The sequence below is a fragment of the Poecile atricapillus genome, chromosome 1 (genome assembly GCF_030490865.1).
Source record: "Poecile atricapillus isolate bPoeAtr1 chromosome 1, bPoeAtr1.hap1, whole genome shotgun sequence".
NCBI classification, from domain to species: Eukaryota; Metazoa; Chordata; class Aves; order Passeriformes; family Paridae; genus Poecile; species Poecile atricapillus.
Genome location: NC_081249.1, coordinates 22175293 through 22203275, shown reverse-complemented (window position 1 = coordinate 22203275; position 27983 = coordinate 22175293). Strand labels below are relative to the sequence as shown.

The following is a 27983-nucleotide window of genomic DNA, read 5'->3' as shown; positions in this document are numbered from 1 at the left end:
AAAGGATGAACACGTAGTTATTTGCACAAAGCATTAGAAAATACCGTGATATTTTATTATTAAAAATGCTGCTGAAAAGTTTATACATATGTGTCCAGCCATATATATCTTCTATCATTACTTAAGGCAAAAAAAACAAAAAAATTGCAAACAATAACAGAAGAAACCATTGAACCCTGTGTGCCTCTTAAGGACAAGAATATAAGCCTGGGAAAGTACTTTTGTTTTTCTTTAACAGTTCAAAGTATATTTTGATATCATTATTATAGAATTCTATGAAGACCCTATAAATCTTTTCCCTCTATAAATCATACATCAGTCCAGATGTATCAAATTATTAAATCAACTTGATTGTAATTACTTTTAAAAGCTAAATTCATTCACTTACAGGAACTTTTTTTACCCAAATGTCACAAGCCTGACACAGTACTGTACATATTGCTAGCAGAAGACAATTGGAAGTACTAAACAAATACTGTAATTCACATTACAAACATACCCAACTGATCATGATGCCAAGCATCATTACCTTTTTTTTTACTTTTTTTTTTTTTTTTTTTACTTTTTTTTAAACCTTTTTTTAAGAGTTATGAACTGCTGCATCTCAGCTGAGGAATTACATAGCTGGTGGAAATGGCCTGGTATAGAGTCAGCATTAATATATTACGTGATGGATCAGTGAAAAGAAACAAACAATTTTCCATTTTCTACTAATTGTACTTTGGGGTTGCTACTTCATCACATTCCAGCCTGAGCTCCCAGGTCAGATTTGTAGAACATTTACTGCAGATAAAGGATTATATCAGCCACATGTTTTATTTTTATCATGTCATTATTTTTTTATTTCTTTCCTTCAGAATTTGCTTTACTGCCTGCTACAACAAAGAGTTGTGAAGATGAATAGACCTCAGTGAATCACTTTGTCTTTGATTTTATTTGTAGGGGTGACTATTTCAAAGTATTTTATTAGAAAAGAAAAAGTGTAGAAAACAAGAAGAGGTACAAGGCATCTTGTGTTAATTGTTATGGGACATATGATATCAATGCAGTTTAGCTGTGAATTAATAATAGAAAATACATCTGGGAGAGTCATGTTCAAGTGCAGACCAATTTGTTCAAAGATCTTTGGTTACTATCTCTCAATGATGAAGTAACTTTCAAAGACAAAATATAAAGCAATCTTCATCTGCAAAAACTATTTTCTACCTTTCCACATTCAAATGAGTTTTTTGAATCAAACTGGTAAGTTACTTTGATAGCTCTGCTTGGCCCCTGTTTTTCTAGTGAAGGAAAGGCAGAAGGGAATAACCAGCTACTAATTTTGCCTTTCCTGAGAGTGATGCTCTCTGGGATTTTCAGTTTTGTTCAAATGCAGAACAGCTGAGGATTTCTCTGATTCTCTCTCCATAATGCTCACTGACTGTGGGACTGTGCAATGAATCAGCAAATAAGAATTTTCTGACAGGTACACTCTCAAGCACAAAACAAGATACTGGGCTGAGAAGTTCTTTACACACTCATCACTCTGAACAGCTTGAAAAACAGACAGCCAATCAACCCTGCATTTCCCAGCTTTCAAATTGTAGTTTTATTTTGTTTAGCAATGCTGAGGAGGTGCTTTCTCAGCTGAGTTTCCACTGCAACTGCTGGTGAATATAGATAGTTTTCCTTAAAGAAGGCTGACCAAAACACAGGCTTTCATTGCTTTTGTCAGGGCACAAAACTCTTCCTAAAGTATCACAATAACCAAGAACTACAAACTGGACTCCAAATATATATTATTGGATGTTTCTTGGTTCAGTTCAACAAGTTTAAAATAGCAATTATTTTCTTTTGCATTTTTTCTCTTTGTTTTCCAATCCATTGCTGTGTTGGAATTTAACAAAGGCTAACACAAAATTAAATTATAGAAAAAATGTTTCAGAAAAGAACAACAATCTCCTATGAATACTTTAACATGCACTAGTGTAACCTGTAAGAGAAAATACGCAGGTCACACAGACAACTGTATCCTCTGCATGACACCATGGCCTCATATAAATGAAACATGTTAGAAAAAACTCATGGTTTTTGTTAACCACTAGTAATTAAGAAGAAATTCCTCCTTTGGTCTTGGAGGAAACAGAGGTCATATGACTAATGTATATACACATAGGTCACAATCGAATGCACAATCTTTCTAAAAGCTCTTTTCAAACTGAAAACATCAATAAAAGCTGCTTCTTTTTTTTGTTTGTTTGTTTTTAAACTCACAGCTATGTACATTTTTACAAAGTTTCTTTAAATATAGTTCAGGCTGGCAAGTCATCTCTTTGCACAGAACTATACGTATTTTTCTGCATAGTCAGTCCTCCTCTTTTTTTTTTTCATTTTTGTTTTTAATAATAAAATTCTATTTTCCCCATCTGAATTACAGCTTCATATGCTGGGTAAAAGCCCATGGTGATGTCTTTGTTTTATCAACGGCCATTCATGGTATGGCACATAAAGAATCTTTTTTATAATTTTATTTATTAAAAAAAACCCAAAACACCTGTACAGTCACTGGCTCTGTGTTCCAGAATACTCTGCTTTGCTTGTTATACTTTAAACACCATTTTAAATTACTTCTTCTGGCCTCAACTTTCAATCAAAGTGGCTGAGATCTAAAGCAGTATTGTAACAGCAATGTACACTTTTCACATTTCACAGGGTTTGTAGTTGATCTTTAACATCAGTGAGTTTCTGTGGGAAGGATCAGTAAGAAAATAATGACTGTCCTTCTCTTTTACTTATTTTTACTTTAGATTTTGACAAGGTGTTCAATGGATGGTATATAACTTTTTCCTCTTCTTTTTTTTCTTTTTTTTTTTTTTCTTTTTTTCTTTTTTTCTTTCTTCCAAGCGGCTTGTGAGGGTAGATGGGGAAGGGCTGAGCTATACCCTAGTGGTCGAATGTCCATGGGGCAAATTTGTACTGTTTTGTCCTCCACTGAAGGTGTTGAAAGTATGCAAAGGCTGCATTCCTGTTAATGTATTTGGAATCATGGTTATGGTGTTGGGTGTCATTAGCGGGATGTCATCTGGGGACCTTCTCAAAGTGAGTGTGTAGTCAGGAGGACAGGTGAGTCTCAGCGTGTCATGGGCCTGCAGCGATTCACACTCGTGGTCATGTTCTAGCTGCTTCATCTGCAAGGACATGATCTCTTCATTTTGTATGTGTGCTATGTCGTTGGTGGTGTTCCTCTGGGGGCTGGGGCGCCTGTGAGTCTCATGACGCCGCTTGTCCTTCTTGTAATACAATGCAGCAAAAGCTAAAATATTGAGGAACAGCAAGGAGGCCCCCACAGCAATGGTGACGCTCAGCTCTGTGGAGTAATCTCTCTTGTTTTCTATCAGAACTGTCGTATCCTCTGGAGCTGTTTTATGGGTGTCTTTTGAATGTTTGGGATTGTTGGCAGGTGTCATTGCTGGGCGTTTGGTGGCTGGCCATAATTTCCCAGGAGAACGTCGGGTCACGTACGGAAATGAGGTCATGTCAGGAGGGGGGACTTTAGTTGTTGTGGAAACATACTGAAATATTTCATTCAGGTTGTGAAGGTGTGGTACAAGCTCCAACCAGAAAGCCACTTTTGTCGCTCGATAGTGATCACGAACTCGGGGTTTCAGGCCAATATGTAAATAAAGTTGGTCTTTAGGATTGTATTTGGACCAGGCTACTTCTTCAAAGCGGTTGGGTTTTGTGTGGATGAACTTTGTGTCCTGTGGAACAGGCTGGTTTGGATCTCTAAAACAAAAATGAAAACAGACAATATTACAGTTATTAATCTTCCCACAAAAAAACAAAAACAAAACAAAAGCAAACAAACACCAAACCCTCTCAATCTTACAGTTAATAGTTTATACAATACCTGCAGTTACCTAAAAGAAGAAGCTAAAAACCCTACCTAACTGAAGAACAGCAGTTAAAAATAATCAAAATAAAATTACTTACTGTACAGAGCTTCTCAGATACCACAATATTTTTTTTTTTTACGTGAAAATGCAGAAATAATAGTGTTTCAGTTCCCAAAAGGTGATCTGAAATTCTGTGATTCAGTATCATTCTCCAAGGAGTGTGTCTTAGAGACACACCATCTTAGAGAAGTACTAACTACCTCTTCCTGTAGTAAATGTGTAGACTCAACACTTGTCCAGGTTTGACACTAGCCCTCTCATTTAAGCTAGCACTACTATTGCTGTAAGTAGTAAATATGAGCATCTAAGCCCTACAGCAATACAGGAAGTCCTTGTGAACACACAAAATCATAATGGCTGTGTATATTACAAGGAAAGAAACCTCTTCAAAACCTGAAGTAGCAGGGCTAATAAATGTACTTGGGAACCATTTCTGCTTGTTTTCCTTTATTGAGCTATTAGTCTTCCTGAGTAAAATATCTACTTGGGGAAAAAAAACCTTTGAACTACCTCTGTGGGACAAATCTTTCTATCATTTCCACTATCAGATGACTCTTCTAACATTCCATGTGATCATTGCTATGAAGTATTGTGTTTGGTGGCCAAAGGACAACGAGACTTAACTAAGATGAGAAATATTTTAACTTAGATCAACTAGTTTTATAGTGCATAAGTAGTATTAGTAGAGTACACGAGTAGTACACAAGTTAGAAATAGTTTCAAAATCAGTATTTTTTTTTTTTTTTTTACTTACAGACAAGCCAATGCCACAAAGAGCATTTAGACATGGTCAATGTATGCATATCATTATAAATTTAGTAAAATTTAAATAAATAGAATGATAAAATACAGAAAGTTAAAATTACTAATATTAAGTTTAATAGAATATTGCACATTAACTTGCATTGTCTTTTCTAGCAATGAATATTTTCTGTGACTTTGTGATATATTATACTTAATTATATTAAGTACATTATTTATTTCCTGTGCATTACTCAGAACTTCCCATTCTCCTTTTTATTAATTCATATGCATTGGTTTATTTCCTGTGAAAATGATTCTAATATTTTCCTTTTCTTCCAATATACAGTCATGTATATTCTGGGAATGCCAAACCCCATCACTACAGATTTTAAAGCATCTTTTTTCTTTTTCCATTTTCAAAAGCCCATGAGTTGAATAGCCTATTTAAGCATTGCTTTCCTGTACATAAAGAGCTATTTCTTAGTTCTTAAATGAGACAAGTAATTTGACTTTATATGATTCCTGTATTCTTTTTTACCTGAAAGAATGTATCTTACCTTTTTGTGATAAAGCGTGATGATTATTTTTCTATATAATTTTGGTATTTTGGCTTACTTATGCTTATGGTTTCAGTGTTTAGGGTGGTTTAGTGTGCTGATTTTTTTAAAATATTGACATATTAATCCTTCCCATTTCAATAAGATACGAAAAATACAAACTAGGGGTTCTGAAACTGTTACCATTCCTCTCTTTCTTTCTTTCTTTCTCCTTTCTTTAGTTCAGCCTCCTTTTCCCTCTCTTCCATCCTCTACTTCCATCTGTCATTTTTAACTATATTTATTGGGAGCAGCCAATTATGCTTCTGCCTCCTCTAAACACAAGAGAGAAAATAACATTACATGAGTCTGGGTTTGTATTTGCATACTTGTTTACATGGCTCTGTGTGGGCATGAAATTGTCCATTGAAACAAGAAACAGAAAAAAATCAGCCATCCCTTTAGAAGTAATTTTTTTGCTGAGAATATCAGAGCTCTACCATTGATATCAAATGTAGGGTTGATCATCTAAAAAATTAATAAAATGGTCTGAATATTCTCTCTGAATTTGAAAGATGGATATCTAAATTATTTTGGGGTTTTTTTAGAAGAAACAGGAATAACCAAGTCCAGTCCTAAAGGATCTAATATTGGCCTTGGATCTTGGTTTTATAGACTAATGATCATTTGCCAAAAAAGTTCAGTAGATATAAACAAGAGAATTTTTGCTTTCCTTGGCCATCCTGCTATGTACACTGCAGAAAATTCATGAAGTTACAACTTATGACTTGTTCTGTTTTTTTCCTGGTATAGTTGGGCAGTTTATCCTAATACGAACCATTTTCAAATTTTATTGGCATGCATAAAACATAGATGTAGAGACAACCATTTCTCCTATCAAATCATCTGTTCAACAAAATTCTTGTTCTGTTACTTTAATTTCAATTTTTTCCTTGCCTTTTTAAGACTCTCACAATTCCTTTGTGTTTCTAGATGTTCTTGAGGCTCAAGTGTGTAATTTCATAACAAAGGCTGCCAGGAAACCTTCCTTTAAAAATCCACTGCAATCATGATGGTAACTGTATAATCTGAACAATATATCTCCAGTTCTGTACTTCCTACAGTATTGGCTCTCATAGGGAGGAGATTTCTTGTTTCCCAATTTGTCAGTTGGGAGGGAGGCTTTCTCTTTCCTTCATCTGACTATTATAACAAGATTGATGATTATTGTTGTTTATTTTGCTCTCTCATTACTTATTTTTATGACCTTTAGAAATCAGTTTGTTCATCAAACTCCATCATGAAGTACCTGATCATTTTTTTCCATATGACAGAAGACCATATCTTCTCTAAGGTATATTTTTGTTAATGTGCAGAATTATCTCATTTCACCTGTCACTTTTCAACTCCCACTTTCAACCTGCACTAATTTTGCACAGCTTAAGATGTTTTTGTATATTGTCATTCAGTTCACGCCTCATGAGTTAGAGATGTAAAATCAAAGCATCAATTTTTTCCCAGGTGATATAAAGTAAATATGCCTGCAATGGATGTTGACTGAAGGGCAACACACACTCCTATTTACAAGGTAGATTAGTAGCTGACCTGGAGGGCAAATGAAGGAATGGGGTATTTCATATCTGATGATATTTTCATGGGAAGAATGGTGAATTAAGATGACTCATATCCCAAATTCCTTATAAGATGCGGAAACACCATTTGTGTTTAACTACTTCTGCCACAGCACTGACTACCACTCAGAACAATGGAACTGCTACATTAATATATTTGAAATGTTTTAATTTTGGGGTCTTTCTCTATCTTCACTGGGGAGTGAAATGTTTTCACAGTTATATAATCTTTGTCTCCAACACTCTGAAATGCCCTTAGATACTTTATTTTCTTTCAGTAGTACTCTTTCCTCTGTATGATAAAAAAAATGGAAGAGAGAGAAGAACTGTCTTTTTTTCATTCTTCTGTTGTTTCTTTTCATGCTGTCACAATACTAATAATGGCAGGGCCATTCCTGTTAGAAGGACTGGTACACAGGCATATTTTCCCTTATCTCCTTTCCTCAGTTATCACCAGGTCCCACTGTTGCCACATTCCCTGTCAGCTAAAGACTAACAGTTAAGGACTCCTTATAAGAGCTAAGGACCAAAAACCATAACTACACTGTTTGGTCTGACTAACTCAGATTTGCCATTGGAGACAGTTATTTCTTCAACATCAAAATTAAATGCAACAGCCTTGTTCATTGACAATTGATTTGAAACTGCACTTTAATAATTGCAAGTTTAATCATGTCTTCTATTAGAGAACCAAACAGCATACAAAACACAGACATTCTTAATAACTCAAGTTTCTGCTTCAGTATCAAAGGTAGCAAAATAATTCTGGAGTATTTATCTGAAATACAAAGAAAACAAGGATATATCCTCTGGACCTTTATCTTTCCCAATACCAACACAAGCAGAGCTGGATGAAACAAGAGCAAAAGCAGAGTACTCTAATTCCTCAAAAACAGGGCAATTTTAAGAAACCTAGTAGATGCTTCTAATGAGAGCATAGCCTTGTATCTACTATGTGAACCTTCAAATCCTTCTTTACAAGAGCATAGCTGGCAGAGCATCTGTGAAGGACTGGCACACAACCCCTCATGCTGCTCATTCTCCGCCTGCAAGAGAGGTAACACGGCCCTAGCAGAACACTTGGCATATAAAATTACCATTACAGTTAGGATAGCACTACTGGCAGCAGACTGAAGGTCCAAGTGCACCTTTTAATAAGCTCTCACATATAACTGTGCATTGAGGATTTCAAAACTGTATTTTCATGTTATTTTTGTATCCCAAATGTAGTATCTCAAACTTACTCTGTAACAAATTGTTTTCCTATGTCTAAGGCATGTTGGAAACATAGTTTTGAAAAGGCTAAATGAAAAACTCTTAATAATAATCATCATCATAATAAAGAAAAGAGTCGTAGCTAGGTAGAGAATGGAGGATTAGCAAAATGCAGCTTCCTGGCACTCATTTCAAGTACAAACTATTTGCCATTAAACACTTTAATTGTCACCTCCTATTTGCTAGCTTCAGTAATCGACTTCTAAGTTAAAGACAATAAAAGCACTGTGCCCTGTGCTGTGTCTTTCACCTACTGATTTTACAAGATTGACCTGCCCTCCAAGCACAGCTTTGGCAGTAGGCCCATTAAACAACATGTCCTTTTTAGCAACGCATGGCCTGTCATTAAAAGCCTAACAAAGTCCATCTGAGTGATGCACCATCTGAGCCATAATTATACAATAAGTACCTGGATGCAGCCTCTGTGTGAGAGTCATAGAGATTGGAAAAGTCTCCAACACATTAAAAATAAATAAATATATCTGCGGTTTTAATGTTCAAAGCTTACCTACTGGAAAATGCCAAATAATAAAATCTTTCAGTTAAAATATTTTTTATGTGTTGCCATGGGTACAAACATAAAGCAAGACAAGTTCTATCATAATAAGGATGGGAAATGATCAATAAAAAATAGGGGGGGGAGGGGAAACCAAAGCAGAGCCTTCAGCAATGCAGTCTTGAACTGTATCACACATCTTGAGAATTGAAGGACCTGAGTGGGTACAGAGATTCCAGATTGCAAGTGAATGAGCAGAGTAGAGATCAGTTACCCCAGAGATCCCATTGCTCTAGGCTTGAGATGCTACAACCTTTGTCTTTCTGTTTCAAGAACCAGAGGTGCAGAACAAATGTAATCTTAAAATATTATTTGCCTCCAAGTATTCTCTTGTACTATTCAGAAAAATTAATCATTGTTCACCCAAACAAATAAAAGATCCCGTCAAGGTAATATGTATTGTGTTGCTCTTTTCCTTTCCTTTGAAAACTGAAATTTTACAGCTAGAGGTCATTTCTAATGACACATCTTTCAGACTGCCTGTGAGGGAGTGAGTCTGTAATAGAATATATACCCCATTCCTGTCTCATCAGCAACAGGAAAGTTTCAGAAATTACTAATGTCTCTCCCAAAGCACCTGGTTTTGCCTTTAGTCATAATATGACAATGGCTTTATAACCAGAGAACTGGGTATAGCCTGCTGAAATTAGTTTCAAGTAGCAACAGCTGGAATGTGCTTGAAATTATGAGTAATGGTTGCAGCTGTGACTGTGAGAAGTTCCTGTCAGCCTTAAAAACTGCTTAAATACAACTTTTTAATCTGCAGGAATAGTCATAAAGTAATTGTAAGCAATAGTGAGACCATGGAGATCTTGCAGCTCTATAATAATTTCAATGAGATATATTTGTAAGGATCAGAAATCCTCTACATATACGTGGCATTTCATCTACCAAAATTACAACAAACTGATGATATCATCATCTCTGAGCATGTGGTACAGCCATCATGCAGCATGGTCCATCCATAAACCATGATTTCATCACGAATTTTGCCCATCCCAGTACCGATGACTTCTTGTTGCCAAATACATCTAAATATTTACAAAGTTCATTCACCTTTGTTGCTGAACTCCAGGATTTCTGCATGCTGTTCTACCTGTTTGTCTGATATGCAGTGCAACAAAAGATTTTTTTTACCTTGTAAATTGACCTGAAGCATTTGATTGGGTTTTACTCGATTTATGCTTGAGGTGCTTGTTAAGACTGCAAAATCTCTCTCCCTTGAACGTCATTTAGATTCATGGAAGGCTACAAGGGCAGCTAAAGCCTCTGAGTGCTTCACAATAGGCATCTGAGTTTTTCTTATATAGCTGCACACCATTCACTGCAGTGCAGTAAAGCTGCAGTTTCCAGAGCCCAATCCTGCCATTAAACATTCAGTGGAATGATTTACAGCCCCTTTGTGCCACAAGTATCTTTGTTTTAATTCAGTACTGAAGACTCAAGGTTAACAAAAAAAGCCCTTGCTGCTGAAGTAAAACACTGCAATACTCTTTAAAGGAATGTTATAGGAAGAGAACAGAATTTATTAATATTGCTCGCAGATTAGGCTGCTTTGAGGGTTGTTTCCTTGATGTTTACAGCTCTATTTCAGCAAAATATTGATGTCTTTGTTTTGTTTCGTAAGCAGAATTAATGTAATTTTTTAACCTTCTCAAAGTAAAATTTATATGAGTCTCTTCTTCATTCCAGTCAAGTACTTATTATTGCCATTATAGCCCTCAGAGGGAAAAAATTTTCCAGTGTCTGCCTTTCTGTTCTAATTCCTCCCTGACTCCTCATCCCTGTGAAGGTCGCTGAAAAACAAGAACTTCCTTTCTTTTATACCAGATAAGTGCTATCTGCCTGACAGTTCCTTCTTCAAGTAGGAGACATGTTGCCTCTGATTTTTCAGTATCTTAGTGAACCACCTTTTCTCTGAGACATGCTTTTTGTCTTAGTAATTGTCCTATTTTTTGAACCAAAAATACAGTGTGTTATTATTCTCATTGAACTACTGAAAGAAAATAGTTTCAGGGAACACACTAATTAAAAATCTATTAAATATGAATAAGCCTCAATTACCTCCTATCTTAACACAAATATTTCTATACTACTACTTACTTCAAAATCAGATTTTGAGGCCATTGGAATGGCATCCCGACAATTTTAGAAGTATGCTATCAACAAAATGAATGCTAGGGGTCACACTTACCCAGTTTTGGCAAAGTTAGTCCAGTATGTCATAACCACTGCACTGAGCATGACATCATTCTTGGAAAAGTTGCAGTTGAACAGTTCTGTGGGACCAATCATAGGAATCCCAAACACATAAGGGACTTCATCACCATGAGCTGAATCAGCCCAGCTGGGTTTCATTTCACTTTGGCAGTGGTGATAAAATGCATAGAAATATGTTGGAGATCCATACTGGGCATGCAGGTCAGCCGTGGCAACAGCTGGAGCAACCCACTGGTGGTCTGTGAAAAGAGCAACCAGGGTCTTCCGTCTCGTTTCAGGGTTTTCTTTGTCTGCCCAGTCAGTGTACATGAATTTAATGGTCTCTCGCAGTGTGTCCTTCCCTTCTGGATAACCATACAGATTGTCCACAAAATTGGAGACAGAAAAGTCAAAATCATTGGGAGAAACACCATCTTCATTGTCTACAATTCCATCCACAAATTTTAAACCTTCCCCTTGATTCACACCCAGCATTATATCATAGTTAAGGAATTCCCCTTGCTCCATTAGAATCTGAGGGTCATCTGGAATCACGTCTCCATCTATCACGGGCCCAAAGGCAATGTGGTACGTGGCTGGAGTGATAGTCTGTTGAATGAGTTCTTTGTAATTCTTATTCCGCAGGCATTCAACCAAATCAGTGGTATCCAGCATGTCGCAGCCCACTTTATCTGCCAATATCCGAGTGTACTTGGCAGGCTGATAGTTCACTGCCCAGCTGGACAGGGCTGTTCCACTCTGTATGATTGCCTTTTGGAACAAACCTGCAGGTGCAAATTGTTTAAATACAGATCCAATTAGAAATTTTTAAAAAATTATATATATATATATATATATGTATTAAAAAAAAGAAAAGTATTTCTTACTAAGGAAACAAAGCTTTGATTATAGAATCCTTAAAGAACGCATACAATGAAATTTCAAATCGATTTCTATAGGTCCTACTCAGTGCTCCCTTTTTATGCTATGTAGAATAGGCTACTAATTAAAACCTCTCGTGTTCTTGATACTCACACACATAAAGCATGAAAGTTTCGGGTTACTGTTCCAAGAACAAAGCTCATTCCTGTACTGCAGTTTTCTTGTGTTTTTGATGGAAGTCCTCTGGCTTTACCACATTTGTAGTCCTGTGAATATTTCTTTGAAGGACTGGCAGCTAAAAGCAATCATATGCTCTTTGCCATGTAAATGACGCTCATAAATGCGCCTTTCAGTAGTTTAAAGGTCAAATGAAAATTACACGTTCTCATTTCCTTCAGAAAAGCCATGCGTCATACTTGAAAAAACCTGCTCTGTTAAAAGCAATTTCATACATTTGAATTTTCTACTCTGATATTTTTTATTTATTATTTAATTTTTTTCAAGTATTATTGTGTGTGTATGTTAGCACTGCCTATATATTAAATTTTGTGTGTGTGTCTGTGTGTCTGTGTGTGTCTGTGTGTAACCCTGCCTATATGTTGAATTAAAATATATTTGTTTTGCAAGAGAGTAAGATGATATTCAATGGTTCTTTCATGTTGTTCTATGTGCACTAATATAAAGAGAAATGAAAACCTAGTCTGAAGAGCTTTGCTTTAAAGCACTGAAAGGCAAGGGAAGCTTGCCGGTGAATCTGCCCCATCTGTTTTGGTAAAACCACTAAAATGGCCTATTTTATATTTAAACTGAAATACTTGGGTGTCTTCTGCACATGTTTTCTACCATCAAGTTCTCAAAATGAGAAAGACAGTAACAGCTACAAAAACATGTGTTTGTGTTTTTGGTTTTTTTTATATACCTTTGAAGATCATTACTGAATGCACATACTACAAAATCTCAATTATTTGATCACTTCAGTTTTTCATGGTTCCATCTGCTTGATTTTGGAATGGCTTGCTCAACAGTTATTCAGTGACATTTTATTTGTATCAATAGACTGAATTGTCAAGCATAATTCTATGTATTTCAAAATTAGGTGTTTTTCCCAGCCTCCCTGCTATAACTTCTGGCTATGGCTTATCTGTTACAAATTTCTGTCTGTTTTAATGTGACAGAAATGGCATGGATTAATAAATACAATAGATATTTTGGTGTTTTCTTTTATAAAGTCTTTGGAGATTTGGTCTTATCACCAGGAATATTTATAGTTCTGTACCGTTGCTGTACATTCTTGGAGTTTGTGTTTGGGTTTATTTGGAGGGTGAGGTGTTGAGGGTAGAAATCCCACAGCTCACTTACCAAAATCTTAAGAACACTGTGTGGGATCATACAGTACTTGTGGGGAGTTAAATACAGTTTTTTATAAGGCTTAGTTATGTTTTTATTAAGTAAGGAAACATTGGAAGTACAGCTAAGAGTGTACAAAAATTCAAAAAGGTCATTGCTCTTTTCCATTTTAATTAGGGCAAATTCTTTGATAGAAGAGCCAGTGGAATCTGTTGATAAAGCTAGAAAAAGTAAATTGCCCATGGCATTTGTTGCATGAGATTTATGCTGTACTAGCATTTATTTTTCCTAATAAATATATTTATGTTGACTAATACAAGTCCAGAATTCTACCTAGTAGGTATTTTACAAAAATTACAGACCTCAAGTAATTCTAATTCAGTCAACCTTGTTTGGCAATTTCAGTGTGTTTTAAACATTATTTAAAAATAAAAAAGGAAAAAAGTATTTTGCCTACAGGATTGTTACCTTCTGAATAGTGGGAAAGTGTCAGGAGACTGACACAGGAAGCTCCTGCCCCAGATCCAAAAATAGTAACTCTCTTCGGGTCTCCTCCAAAAGATCCAATATTTTCTTCAATCCAACGTAAAGCTTGGATTTGGTCAAGCAATCCATAATTGCCTTTTGCAGCTTGGTCCCCAGTACTTAAAAAACCTATAAGGCAAAACCCCATAATTTTAGTTCACCAGATACAGTTAGCTACAGGGTATCTACATATTCACCACACATTTTCCCATCTTTTCATCTTCAGTGCTTTTATTTTTTTTTTCTTCTTTTTAAAGGTCACAGTCCTAGTAAAATGTCTCCAGCTGAAGCAGAGAAACTCATTCTGTGTACTGTTTAGCTTGAGTTTGTTTTTCCCTTCAGAGGTCCCGTTCATGAAGAATCACTATTTCCTTTTTGAAATATTTCTTTAACAATGCAACAATACATAAGAAAGATTTTAAACATTTTATAACTGGATGTGAGTTGGGTACAAAATCTTAGGAAATCATTTCTGGGCATAGCCAGTCTATGACTGAGAACAACAATCACTAACACATTAATTTAAATAATTCTTACCAATATTGTCCTGAAGTACATAGCCTTTAAAATTTTTGTACTTGTGATATGGATAAATGTACCCAGAAAGAGAAAAAAGAGGGCTGAAGTAAATAGTAAAAGGAACATGAAAAAGCCTAGGAAAAAAAATTACACTTCAGTTTCACAGAGGATATTTACTAGGAAGATAGCTGGTAAATCCATGGCAATATAGCCTTTGGTGGGGAGATTTTATCTGAACAAATCAGGTCTTGTCTTTCTCTTTGGAAATTGCAGGAAAACCTGTGCTGCTCTTTTTTGTTCCTGTACTGTGGTTATCAGATTTTAGAAAAAAGCATGGCATGTTTGCTGCTTGTCTTGCAGCTGAGAACAAAATGACCGTAAGATTAAGACTGAGATTAATTTCAGTTTTTTGAAACCAGCTAAGGTGAAACATTGCAGTTGTCCCTGGTGCATATCCCTCACAGTTAAGACCTTGTGTTAGGTCCAAATTACCACATTAAGCCATTGGTCTTATCGCTAGGAATATTTATATTTTATATATATATATATATATATATATATATATATATATATATATTATATTAACTTAATAAGTTAATATTATAGCCCTCTCTTTACACAGAGAGGTCCCACAGACCTTTTCCTGTTAGACAACTGTGAAGTCCGAAGTCAATTAGAAATACCTTACAGCATATGGAAGTTTTCAGACAGACATTTAGGCACCAGTTACAGGTGTCAAAGACAAAACAAGGACATTGCTTGGCAGGTTTTTTCCAGCTAAATATCAGTTCAGAAAAATTTGCTAGGAGGGGGACCCAGGACTGAGGAGATCTATGGTCTGGTGCAGTTTGAATGAAAGTCTGGCACAGTCGTAAGAATGGCAGTAACCTTTTCTTTCTCTTCTATACAAATGGAGAATAAAATAAACAAATTATTAACCCATAATAGTCTCAATTTATTTTTTTAACAGATGTGTTTTTCTCTTTTTTCCCATGCCTTTATTGTCTTTTTAAGCCTGTCAAACAATAACCCACTTGCTGGCTTTGTTGCTGCAGCTCACTGCAATATTCTATAATAATCTATAATTAAGGCTTTATTCAATAAAAATTATGATGTTCATTGGATAAAGCGAGTGTAGTAACCTCTAAAGGAGGATGGTAATTAATATTCAGAGCCTAAACCTGTTTTAGTTCTATGAGCAGCATCAAACTAATGCTGTTTGTACTTCATGATTTTGAATTCTTACCAAATGTACTAAGAGGTGAAATGGAAAAAACTGCAGTCAATGAACATCTAATGTTCAACAGATGAAGGGGGTTTGTTTTTTTTTGGGGGGGGGACGGGTTGTTATGTATTGTTTTGGTTTTTGCTTTTTGGTTTTTTGTTTTCACAGTTGTCTGCTGATTCTCATTAACTGCAAGAAAAAATTTTCTTAATTTAAAAACTAATCACCATCTCAAAAAGTTAGCCCCACATTACACAAACTGAATTCATAAATCTGTCTTTTCTTGATGAGGATAATTTTTTTCATGCTCTGAGTACCAGATCAAAATATTTCTTCAATGCTATTTAAAGAAATTCAGGAAAATAGTAACTATTTGTTATAGTTACACAACACTTAGAGTTTTTTGGTTTTTTTCTATATTACTTTGGTGGAGAGAAAAAACTGCTTCTTTAAACTGAAGTTCCTGAAATAACTTTTTTATTTTTCTCTGACTTTATGAAGGAAAGCATTCAAGAAAAATTATTTCATTTTAAACTACTAGATAGCAATAATCAAGGAGAAGAAGATTGTAAAAGGAAATTGCTGTGAATTTTCATTTTCTACAACCTTTAAAAATGCATGTAGTCAAAAGTTACATGCTGTCTGTCCTTTGCACTGTTTTGATAAAGCAGTGAAGACACGAAGCTACATGCAAGGCTCCTTTAGATCCCACTTAGACAAAAAGAAATCCCTAGTTCTATCTTTATGGATTGGTTTTCCCATATGCTACAGATAATCTTACTGAGATTCTAAACCCCAACATACTAGTGGTGATATTTCCCCTTTACTACTAAAACATTATGCAGAGACCCACAGGGACCAGCAGAAAAGAAAAATATCCATAAAATCCACCCAAAGAGTTTACTTTTGTTCAGCTCCATTCATCTGCAGTGGTTGGAGGCCATCTCTACACTAGTACAGTTGGCAGACCTTCACGAGTCAGTCTACAGAGATCACGTAGACTGCCTGTCCTCTGTACACATTTCATGTACTTTCTTTTGCCATGACCAAGCTATTGCCTGGTCCATGGGCTGAATGAATGACTTCTCATGGACATAGTGCATAAGGGGCAGGATATCCTCCAGCTGAGACTCACCTGGAAGGGCCTAACCTGTAAGAAACTCTCTGCAATGTGAAACCATGTGTCAGGAGTGGTGGCAGCACTGAGATTTTCTGTGGAAATACACTCTTGATCTGAATTAAAACACTAGTGTGAACATGGTCAGGATCACAATCATATTTTCCCAACCACAGAACTTAAATGTAACATACACAGATTTAGGAAGAAATAAAGGCTATGGAGAAAACCCCCTAAACACCATTATGTTAAAGATTGTAAATTATCATCTAAGAACTATAACTTCACCCTTAAAGATAAATAAAATCACCAAGATAACTGAAATCTTGTAACCATTTTAATTTTTTAAAATTTATATGACCTTTTTTCTCATTTTTTAAAATTATTTTTCAGAAATAAATTACAAAACTTTCCTTTGATATTTTGCACACAGTAATACCCAATATTACATCACTGCAGGAAAAGTCCATTCTTTATCTTCATATTTTGGCCCCTTGGGCCTAATGACTATCAAATCAATTTGATAGCTGGTTGAAAGACTAAATTTCAACTTTGAATGTTCCTCCACTGCTTTGTGCCTTTTTCTCTCTCTCTCACTCCCTTCTAACCCCCAAGCTGTGTTTCCCAGTGGAAACAGGTGAGGTTGCCTTGATGTGTGAAAGCTGGCATTATATTACTGGCTCAAAATAGTATCAAAACTTAGAAATACATTTTGGTACTGGTAAACTGCACTGACTTTCAGATTTAAATAAAATCATAAATTCAATCACTTTTATTTGATTTTTATTCTATTTAAGAAGGGAGAAGATAAATAATGAAAAATTAAACTTGATTCTACAATGCATTTTACTAGCTACTATAATCAATTCTAAAAGTATATCTTGAAATGAAACATACTTTCCTTTGTAAATGAAGTACTTTTGCTTCATCCTCTGCCCTTCACAGGTCTACTTAAAAACAAAATGTTTAACTTCTGAGACATAGCCCTCACACAAAAAATAATGCCAAACTTAGTAAGACACATTAAACAGCCAAGATGTCACAAGAAGAAATCAATCACCAGGAAATCTGTACAAAATCAACAAGCTAGTGCATTTTGATACATTTAAATCCTCTTTTTTAAGCCTCTGCAGCATTTTCTGAGTTCACATTTCTTTTGTCTTTATGCCTTTTCATGACTGCTGTCCAAGCCTGAATAGCCTGCTGCAGTTTGCAAGGTGATGTACAAAGATTGATTTGTACAGCAACTGATCACAACAATGACATAAGCAATATAAATTAAATACTTGAGACTGTGCTTCGGAGTACAATCATGTATTTTTGTTTACATTTGTGAAGTACCAGAGTAGGGCCTTTTCAAAGCAAAGAGCAAATGGCAAGCATACAGCAGAGCCTTCACATTTTCTAACAGATTTTGTCTGTACCTATCATATTTAATACTGTAAAAGCAGACCTGTTCAAATGCAAAGTGAAATTAAGTGGGGATTACTGAGAACAGAGACTACAGTTGGTTCAGGAAGACCCTGAAATATAAATAGTTGGAGAACAGAGAAGCATTAGAAGGTATTGTCATATGTTTGTCCTATGCTTGTCCTTCCCTAACCATTCCCAAACATTCCCAGTAGTGTTTGGAGAGGGGATGTTTGGCTGGTTGATAGCTTGATTAGAAACAACATAACTATATATTCCTTTTTTGTTTTGACTCTATGTCTACTAACAGTACAATGTGAACATTATGGAAAAGCTGTTGGGATGCAAGATAGAGTGATGGTGTCCTTGGCACAGGTTTAGCAGAAAGAAGCCGCACACTCCTGCAGCATGGCTGGCCTATGCAAAGCTGAGTAAGCATCATGGCTTCACCTGAAATTTCTACCTACAGACTGAAACAAATGAGAGGACTGATGACTAGCTATGTGTGGGTCTGTGCAGAAATAATGTTACACAGATACTCCCTCATCTTGAAAACAGAACAACATTGTCTTTCCTCCAGCTGAAAATTTGTTTGAAATTTGCAGGTGCTTTGCCAAAACAAATGTTTTAGTATTCAGAAACTTAAGAAGTAGGATAGTGTGTGATTCTGAAGCAGTGGTCACAAAAGGGAATTTCTGCATGCTATGGCTATTTTCCCTATCCAGCTGCAAATAACACTCTTTTAAACTTTAACTTGGGTTATGGTAAGTGAAGAGAAGCAAAGAGTGAAGAAAATTCAGCTTACAGTTTTCATATGAGTTCATAGATTATGTTAAAATATAAAGGTTGGGGGTGCTTCGAATTCAATTTTCTAGCTTGGGCTTAAGAAAACAGTATCTTCTGATTATGCCTTGATGGATTCTTTTCAATTACTTCTATTGGGAAGGCAAAACATAAATCTGCTTGTTTAGAAAGAACATCTCATTACTACATGCAGTACAAAAGAATAGGTCAGAGATGGTGAAGTGAGAATACTATTATTTGTTTCTATATTGATTCAGTACTGAAAACTAAAATCTGTTTTTTACAATTCAGGAAAACATCTAATCTGAAATATATAAAAGTCTTTTGAAAATGTCCTGGATAATAAATGTGTATAAGAACACTTAACAGTAAATGAATGAGAAAAGATAAAAGGATACATTTTAACAAGATTTAAAACCTACTTTAATGCATATTTTTAAATAGTGAAAAGCTTAACATAAATTTATCAAAACACCAGGGAGATCAACAATTTCCTTCAGTCAAGCCATCATGATATTCTACAATGAAATGTTTTTAAGGAATCTAATTGAAATTAGTACGTGAAACTTAAACTGCTCTTAAATTTGCCTTGTGCGTTGCAAAATGCTCTGAAGCTATTGTGCAATGAGGTTAGGCCAGTGAATGTTTTCTAAAATATTAAAGATTTAAGATATTCACACCATTCATTTATATTGTTATCATTCATGATGAGTAGCATATAATTTTATAGGAAGTGTCACTGAAGAAGCTTTTGCCAATCATTAAGAATGTAGATTTTTTACAATATAGTAAATAATGATGGCAGCATCAAATATTTCAGAACACTCACCTAACTGTCTTCTCACCACTTAAACAAATATTCACAAGTTAAACCTGCCATTACTTAATATAAAATCACGAAAACAGCAGGTTCAATAAAAAAAGATTACTGTTGAGTACATTATTAAAAGCCTGATTAACACCAAAATTGACCAACCTAAAATCAATTAATTGTTCTGGGAATGTTTTTGCAAGGAAAACACAAAAGTGTGTGTATTGGAGGGGAAACTAATAAATATCTGGCATCATCAACCTATGATTTGAAAATATTTCATAATAACTGATCTATATGGTCAAGTCCAAAGGCATTTAACATGAAAATTGTGATATAAGTATTACTATGAAACAGTAATGCAGTTACACAATTTCTTCTCAGATGAGGAAATACAAAAAACAAACACAAGAAAAAGCAAAATCAGTGAAAGAAACAGAAAATAAAAAACCCACAAAACTTAAAGGAAAGGACAACATTTGACACCTCCCAAAAGCAGCATGAATACTTTCTAGTCTGAAAAAACAGCTGCTTGGAAGTCAAACCAACCCCACTTCTTCCTCTCACACTGTGTCCTCTAAGTGTGATGATACAGAATGAGACATCTCCTTGGTCAATGTGAGTCAGCTGTCCTGGTTCTTGTTCACCCTTCCAAACTCATGTCAACCTCCAGCTTATTGTCTCTGAGGTAGCATGGCAAAAATAAAAATCCTTGGTCCTGTGTAAGCACAGTTCAGCAACAGCCTCAAAGCTGCAACATCAGTCTGTCATCAACACTATGTTAGCTATAGACAAAAAACATCATATGGGCTGCTCTGAAGAAACTTAATTCCATTCCAGCCAGTCCCAGTACAGTATTCCACAGCTATGGCACAATCTCCACTTCTAAAGTGATGCCGTTTGGGTTTTGCCTTTTTTTCTTTTATATGTTCTCTGTATTCTCCACACATATATTTGTAACTCTGTCACCTATTGTATTAGTAACTAGTTTTCCCAGTACTTTTCCATGGCCTTTACCTAGCAGAAAGACAAAACAAATTCCAGAGCTCCAAGGCCCGGGAGGTGCAAGGCCCCAGCGCTATCTCAGTTCTTCCTGGGAACCAAGGCCAAGAACAACCCCTCGAGATTTGTTCTAATGGGCAAAGCACAGCTGGTGCCAAAGAGGGGACTCCAGAAAAGGGGCTTGGCCTGAGGGGGAATTGCATCAGCACTTGTCCTCCTCATTGGTGCTTTTATCAATTATGCTAATTTCCTAAAACCTATAAATCTGTACTCACCCCTGAGAGGGGTGGGCTTTTGTGGACATCTTTCCATAACTGCCCCTGAAGACCTTCAAATAAAGATCCCTTTTTATATTACCTCCTTACTAAAACTATCTCAAGTTTCATTTCCAGGTTGGGAAAAAGGCAACAAAAGCATCTGGTTGCTTTGTAGAAGTGCCTGTCTCATCCAGAAGAGATGTGCTGTAGGTCCATGAAAGCTAGAAATTACTTTATTATTTTCATTATAAAATATAGATGAAATTTACATGAAACTAAGACTAAATTAACATACTTTAGATTCTTTTCAATTAATCAATATTATGATGAAGAGACAACATTTGTAGCTGTATATCCCTAAAAGAGAAACAAGACACAAAAATATTACATATTTTAAAGACATAAAAGGCATTAAGTTTACCCCTAAAACATCAGGAACGTTAATGACATGAATAATGACACGACATGAATGGCAAGCACCAGCTTTAAAAACAGCAAGGGGATTTTTATCTTTAATTATCAGCTTCAAAAGGTTAGAATCCTTGAAATTAAAGGGTTATGGGATACTAGGTGTAATTTTTTCTTGGTAGGAAAAACACCAATTGACCAACTTGACAATATTATTGCATTAATATACTGGTGTCAAAACCCAAGTGCTTACAAGCCACTGTGACAATGAGAAAGAAAGGGTTTACAATGTTAACATTAAGAACTTCATGAAGTTTTTTTTCTTCAGTACTTAAGAAAAGAAGTTGCCCAACATATTTTGTTGCTTTTATAGAATGTTAGTTTTAAGAGAAATAAAATTTCTAACCCCCTACCTACCACCAACACCCATTAGACCAGGCTGTTTAACCTGGCCATATCCAACATGGCCTGGAACACTTTTAGGGATGGGGCATCCACAGCTTCTCAGGGCAAACACTGGGCTTACTTTGCTCCAGTGCTTCAGCATACTCACAGCAGAGAATTTCTCCCTGATCTCTTGTCTTCCAGTTTAAAGCCATCACCCCTTGCTCTATCACTACACCTTGTGAAAGCTCCTGTCTAGGTTTCCTGTAACCCCTTCAGGTACTGAAAGGCTGCTACAAGGTCTAAGAGCCCTCACCTGCGCAGGCTGAGTAACTTTAACTCTCTCAGCTTTCTTTTGTCTTTATAGGAGAGTTACTCCAGCTCTCCAATCATCTTCATGGCCCTCCTCTGGACTTGTTCAGACAAATCCATGTTCTCCTTAGGCTAGAAGCCCCAGAGCTGGGCAGAGTACTCCAGGAGAGGTGAAAAAAGTAGGAAAATGCAAAAATGCAGCATTTAGCATAAACTACATGCCTACTAGCTTGCCAGACATTATGAATCAGTTAGAAAAGGAATTGTGATTTCAGATAGCAGACTTCTGCAAGGACTGACCACAGGGAAAAGGGTGGTGCTTAACCAGTGATCATTAGCAGGAGTCTCGCTTCTGCTCCTTGGACAATTCTCACCCTCTTATGCACCGTTTTCTGTTGCAAGACATAATGAGTTACTTCACTGGGTTGTGTTGCTTCCTCTTCTCAGCTGTATATAACACCCCTTTTTATTGCTTTCATAGCCTCAGTGATTCAAACATTTAAAGAGATCCGAATATTTTAAAGTATACTTTGACTACTCTAACTCTAGAGAAACATCATCTATAACTATGATGTTTGCCAGAAGACTTTGATACAGGGGAATCATAAATGAGATAGGTTTTTTTGCAATCTGAGATGTTCCTTCAACTTGGAAAATAAACATTGAAGATAATGATATGGTATGCTTCAATCAATGAAAACATGCAGGTTCTTGATTGTTTTAGCACATTATATCATACATTTTCTATAAAGCTCTGAATAAATTTGGAAGGTCATGATCAGTCTTGTCCTACACTATCATAACAGGTGAAATATTATTTCTATATTTTACCAGTTTTGGTCAAAATCTGATGATTTAGAAGATTTGACTTTGCAGTTCTTAGTCACTGGAAGATTTTGCAAGGCATTCAGTTAGACTCAAGAATACTGTATATATACATAAATCACAAGCATAAAAACATAATGCATAAGTTACAATATAACTATTAAAATAAATTAGCAGGTAGAAATGACCACTATTCTATGAAATGTCATCCTGATAGAAGACTGTCCAACTCATTGCTCAGTTTTTATTTTCTGGCAGTATTTTTCTCTTTGTATGTTATTATTCATGTCATTTGAGATGTAATTTGATTTTAAAAGTTGTAATAATGTGGGAGTTAAAACTTGTCCTTAAAATAAGATGAAAGAACCAACATTTAAATTTCGGACATTTTATCAAGTCACTTGCTGTTAGCTGAGTTTGTGGTACAATAGCTACCATTTCATGGGCATCACACAAACTTCCTTAAGTGGTATATAACAGCTTCCTAATAGAATTACTTATGTGCCTTAGGGAGGAATTAGATTTTCAATTACTGTATTCATAATTTAGAAAAGGAAATGTTGATTAGATTTGTTTAATTTAATGCTCCAGGTAATGTGGGATTTTCCTCACTAATATATTTATTCTTGGGTTTGGGTTTTGGTGCTTCCTTCTGTGCTTGTCTGGTTAATATATGTTTTATAGCACTAAATCATTATAAAGGTTAACAGTAATAAATTATTATTCTCCTTTTTATTTGTTTTGGGTTTTTTTTATGAACCTCAGGATACACTTACTTTTTTCAGCTAATAGTGATGGTTTCAGTTATTACATTGTTTATGTTTACATATCCATGTAGTGATTTGCAGACCATGTGAAAAAACTTCAATAAAGAATACTTAAGTAGAGAGACTAAGCTAGATCTGTCTTTAGAATAGTTTTTGGGACTTCTAAGTGTCTCCAAATTATGCTCTATCTCTTAATTTTTTTTCCAGGATAGATGAAGTTTTTATGATTTCTGAGAGACCACTGGAAATGATGAAGTGACAATTCCCAAGTGTCAGATGTGATTTTTGTGGAGACTCTCCACCTCATCTCCCCAGTGCTCACTGCTGCCGTACTCAAAAAGCAAAGTAACTCAGTCATTAATCAGTTGCTAGAACGCATTCACAACATTACCAATAATTTGGCCTCTCAGACAGAGATATGAATTGTAGGAGTACCCTACTCACAGAGGTAAACTTTTGTAAAGGAAGATTAGTCTTCAGAATATCTTTAATTATGGATAGTGGAGGGAGAGAAATTAAAAACCAAAACCCATCACCTTGTCTAGAAGGCAAATTAAAACACTGAGTCACAGTCTTGCTCTGATCAGCCACTAAGTAATGACTCTTCACAAGACAAGAAAAGTTTAATAGCAAAAATCTTTAAGGGCATGACAAGCTCCACCTCAGCTCCTCCTTGTATGTACCAGGAGGGGTGCAAGGGAGGCACCCACAGAAGGGTGTTAGATGGGTCTTCCAACCCAGCAAGGTGCAGGGAAGAAGGTGATCAGTTACTACTCCCTAAAGGAAGTATAAGAAAGATGGAAATTACAGAGATTCCCACCTGGGAAGCAGTGCAGATTAGAGAGATGGCTGGAAAAACTGCTGCTGTCTGTCGGTCCTGAGCAAGGTTGTGACAGCAGTTCACATTCTTTGCTAATTTGTACTACCCCTTCTTTAAAGAAAATGAAACATACAATCAAAATCTCCCACTTGAATCTTATTCCTGTGGATTCAGTCCAGCTCTCCTGGCATTACCTGACATGCACTAGAGCAGCAAACACTCAATTCACCTGCATTCAATATATCACTACTGAAAATTGTGTGTCTTTGCTAATTTCTACTACAAATAACACTCAATGTGTTTGAAGGCAACTGAGATCCTCTACAAAAGAAGCAAAGCTAAGAGGTTTCAGGGCTCAAATTCTAGCCAAGTTGTTGTAAGAGTATGATAATTATCAACCAGCAGTAGAAGGCATAAATGTTGAAGAAAGAAATCAATCAGCAGCAAAAGAAAATATGGATGATATTTATGAACTGGTAATATGACTATATCCAGCCTTTATTTTGGCTACTCCAGTGAGAAAAAGACAGATCTTCTGGAATGATTCTTCATAGCAGATATATCTGAGAAGCCTGAAAAGCTTTGATCTAATTTGTTTATAAAGCCAAAAATATTTATTTCCTAGAATGATTCGGATGCTTTCAAATTCATTAGCATAGCAAAACATTAAGAGAGACAGTTCTAAAAGATGTATTAAATACAGAAAAGCCCAAATTGTTTCTGGATTTCCACACATGTTTTGTGAAATGTAAATGCTGAGTATATGGACTGTTGTTTTCATCCTGAATTCTTCTGGTTATGAAACAGATGTTGTTGTGGAGAAAAAAAAAGTCAGACACTGCTAAATATTCATGTTTTGAATGTTTCAAAATAGTATTATAAACCCAATAATTTTCTATTTGTTATTTTCAACAAGTGAATGTAATAGAAATAATTGTTTCTTTAGAAACCAGTTCTGAGGGCTAGGAATTCACATTCTGCAGTTTTGGCTAAGCTCTTTAGATGTTTCTACATCTTCATGCTTCATATTTCTCTCTATTATCAGGTATTCAAGAACATAATCCTAAAATTAAGACTCTCAGTCCTCTGAGAGTTAATGAAAAAAACCCATTAACCACATTAAAAGCACTTCTGCTGCCTGTTGTGTGTCCCTAGATTAATGTTCAACAGAAGGAAGAATATCCAGGAATGACCAGACACAACATTTTTTGTTGTTTTCATTCTATCCTGCTTCTAAAGAATACTGACAAGAAGTACAATACAATTCTGTGAAGTATTAAATAAACTGAGAGGGAGGAAAAAGCACTAGGAATTCATTTTCATATTTGGATCCCCAGAAGTTACAGTTTCTCATCTGTCTAGGTAAAGCATTGATATGAATGAAATTATTCCTCCCAAAGAGGAAAGCAAAAGTGAGGCTGATTGCATACAAAAGTTTCTTCGAGTGACATCATTAGAGACAAAATTAAGGTAAGTTTTCACATTTAAGCCTGTACTTTGTTGAAAGCCTTTAGTTAATCTAGTTATTGCTGACCCTTTACTCAAAAATGCAATTTTTGTTTCTCTTTACTTTTTACAGAAGGGTAAATGAGTAATTTATTTCTTCTACAGTATGTGCCTATAAAAATGATTATTTACATTCATGCCTTACTATTAAAATGGAGTAAATTTGTGTTGCCTAGATACAGATCAGAAGGCAACTTTATATAACTAATACACATGAACAAACAAAGCAATCACAAACGAAAATAATTCTTTATTCTAGTATTTTCTTTAACCTCATTTGCCCTTTTTTGTTACCATTGCTTGTGACAATAAAAACATTCTTACTGAAGATGCCTACAACTACAGCAGGATTTTATGGTCTTTCTGTTACATTCAAAGCATTTCACCAGCTGTTTTCTAAAAGGATTATTGTGCCCATTCACTAGATTGTTGGCACAAAGAAGAAAATAAACTATGGCAATCAACATTTCTAGCTTTACTTACTGGTCTATTTTATTTGGATGTAAATATGATGCAAAGCATCTTGCATCTTGCATTTATGTAACTCATATGATTATTTAAAGTTATATTTCCCAAATTAAATTTATAATTTTAAAAAAATACTGTTTCTCCAAATCTGTTCTTACTTAAAATGGCCATCACAAAGTGAAAATTAATAGATTAACAAATTATTTCACATATGTTTGCAGAATTTCATAACATGGTTATTATGCAAAAAATTGTAATTCCATCTCTTCTTTTTAATTTGAACTGCAATTTTTTGCTCTATGTTCATCTATGTATTAGTTCCAGATGAATTTTGATACACAAGCATACGTGTGCGCATGTATTTAGCGTTCATTAAGTACAAACTCAAAAATACAAATCTGTCTTTCGTCAAACATTTCAATCCACTCAGTGATATTTATTTCTATAAAAAAAAAATGTAAGAAAAATTGCTAAATGAGAGAAGGTTGTAGGATCTACACTGTGACTGGGCTGTCACACAGTTTTGGTTTGTTGTTTTGTTTCCCATGGGAATTTAAAGAATAATGCAAATGAAACTAAACGAAACTAAACTAAACTAAAATAAAATAATTTCCTCAGTTCTAATTATTTTCTCCTCTCTTATTGTTTTCAGTTATTCATGCATACAGCTTCTTTTTGCCTTTTTATCTTATGGCCCCATGATTTTTCTAGCCTGCCTGAAGTCACCCCAGTTCACCAGAAAGATAAATTCTATCCTCAACTAGAATATCTCTTTTGGGGCTGAGTAAGTTGTAAAATACGTTTCTACATCTTGTATGAATACCATCAAGATAAGATGAGAATTAGTTGTTTCTTCTGCTGCTCTTCTTCTGTTTCTTCACTGCCTGCTCCTGAATGAAATCCTTACTAGTTCCTAAGGGGAAGGCTCCCAGCAGTGCTCCCATTCCTGTAGGATGGTTGCTTTGTCTTAATTAGGAAAAACTTGACTAAGGAGAAGTCAGGCTTTCCTATGATCTCCAGAGCTGCCTATCTTTCTCCACTGACTGCCTTACTAATAAACACTTAAGTTTTGTAGAATAGACCCTAACTATGAAGTCAGGCATCCCTAAGGACAATGAGATAGTGTTTGAGTGGTACATCAGATCAAACACAAGTAACTAATAGGCAGTGCTATCAAATGAACATCCCAACATCTCTACAAACATCTAAATTAAATTCTCCAGAAAGGATTTCCAGCACTGTGAACTATAGAATTTTTTTTAGATCCACACACTGTAATATACAGAGGGCTTTGCTTTTCCAATGCAAATATATAGAGAATACATGAATAGAAGTAAAACAGGTAGTGGAAATTGGTATTTTACCTAACAATTAATGAAACTTTTAATGTAGACTGGATAGTGTTCTTTTATGTAAGCTGGTGAGTTGTTTGCCACCATTTTCTGAATTTATTGCGTTATGAATAGAGACAATTTTTCTTGCGTGCTACTTTGGAATCAAAGCAATGACTCACAAGCACTATTTGTCCATTTGTGACAACAAGTCTTTGTACCAATATTCTTACTGAAGATATCAGGGCTCCCAACAGGATGCAGAATTTTTTATGGTGCCTTTTTCATTTCCTAACTATTTCATGGCAGGTCACCAAATATGTTTCTAAGTGGGTCATTCAGCCCATTCACAGTTTTTAATTTTTTTCCTCTATTTTTATCCAACAT

General features: G+C 35.4%; 1 protein-coding gene across 1 annotated transcript; it reads right to left on the bottom strand.

Moving 5' to 3' along the window:
* Positions 1-46: 46 nt before the first annotated feature.
* Positions 47-21782, bottom strand: NLGN4X (neuroligin 4 X-linked). The gene is made up of 4 exons (XM_058831476.1): positions 21710-21782; positions 13574-13759; positions 10872-11661; positions 47-3765 (listed from the first exon to the last, which is right to left on the bottom strand). The coding sequence occupies exons 1-4, from the start codon at positions 21780-21782 to the stop codon at positions 2916-2918; spliced, it is 1899 nt and encodes a 632-aa protein (XP_058687459.1). The 3' UTR covers positions 47-2915.
* Positions 21783-27983: the final 6201 nt, after the last annotated feature.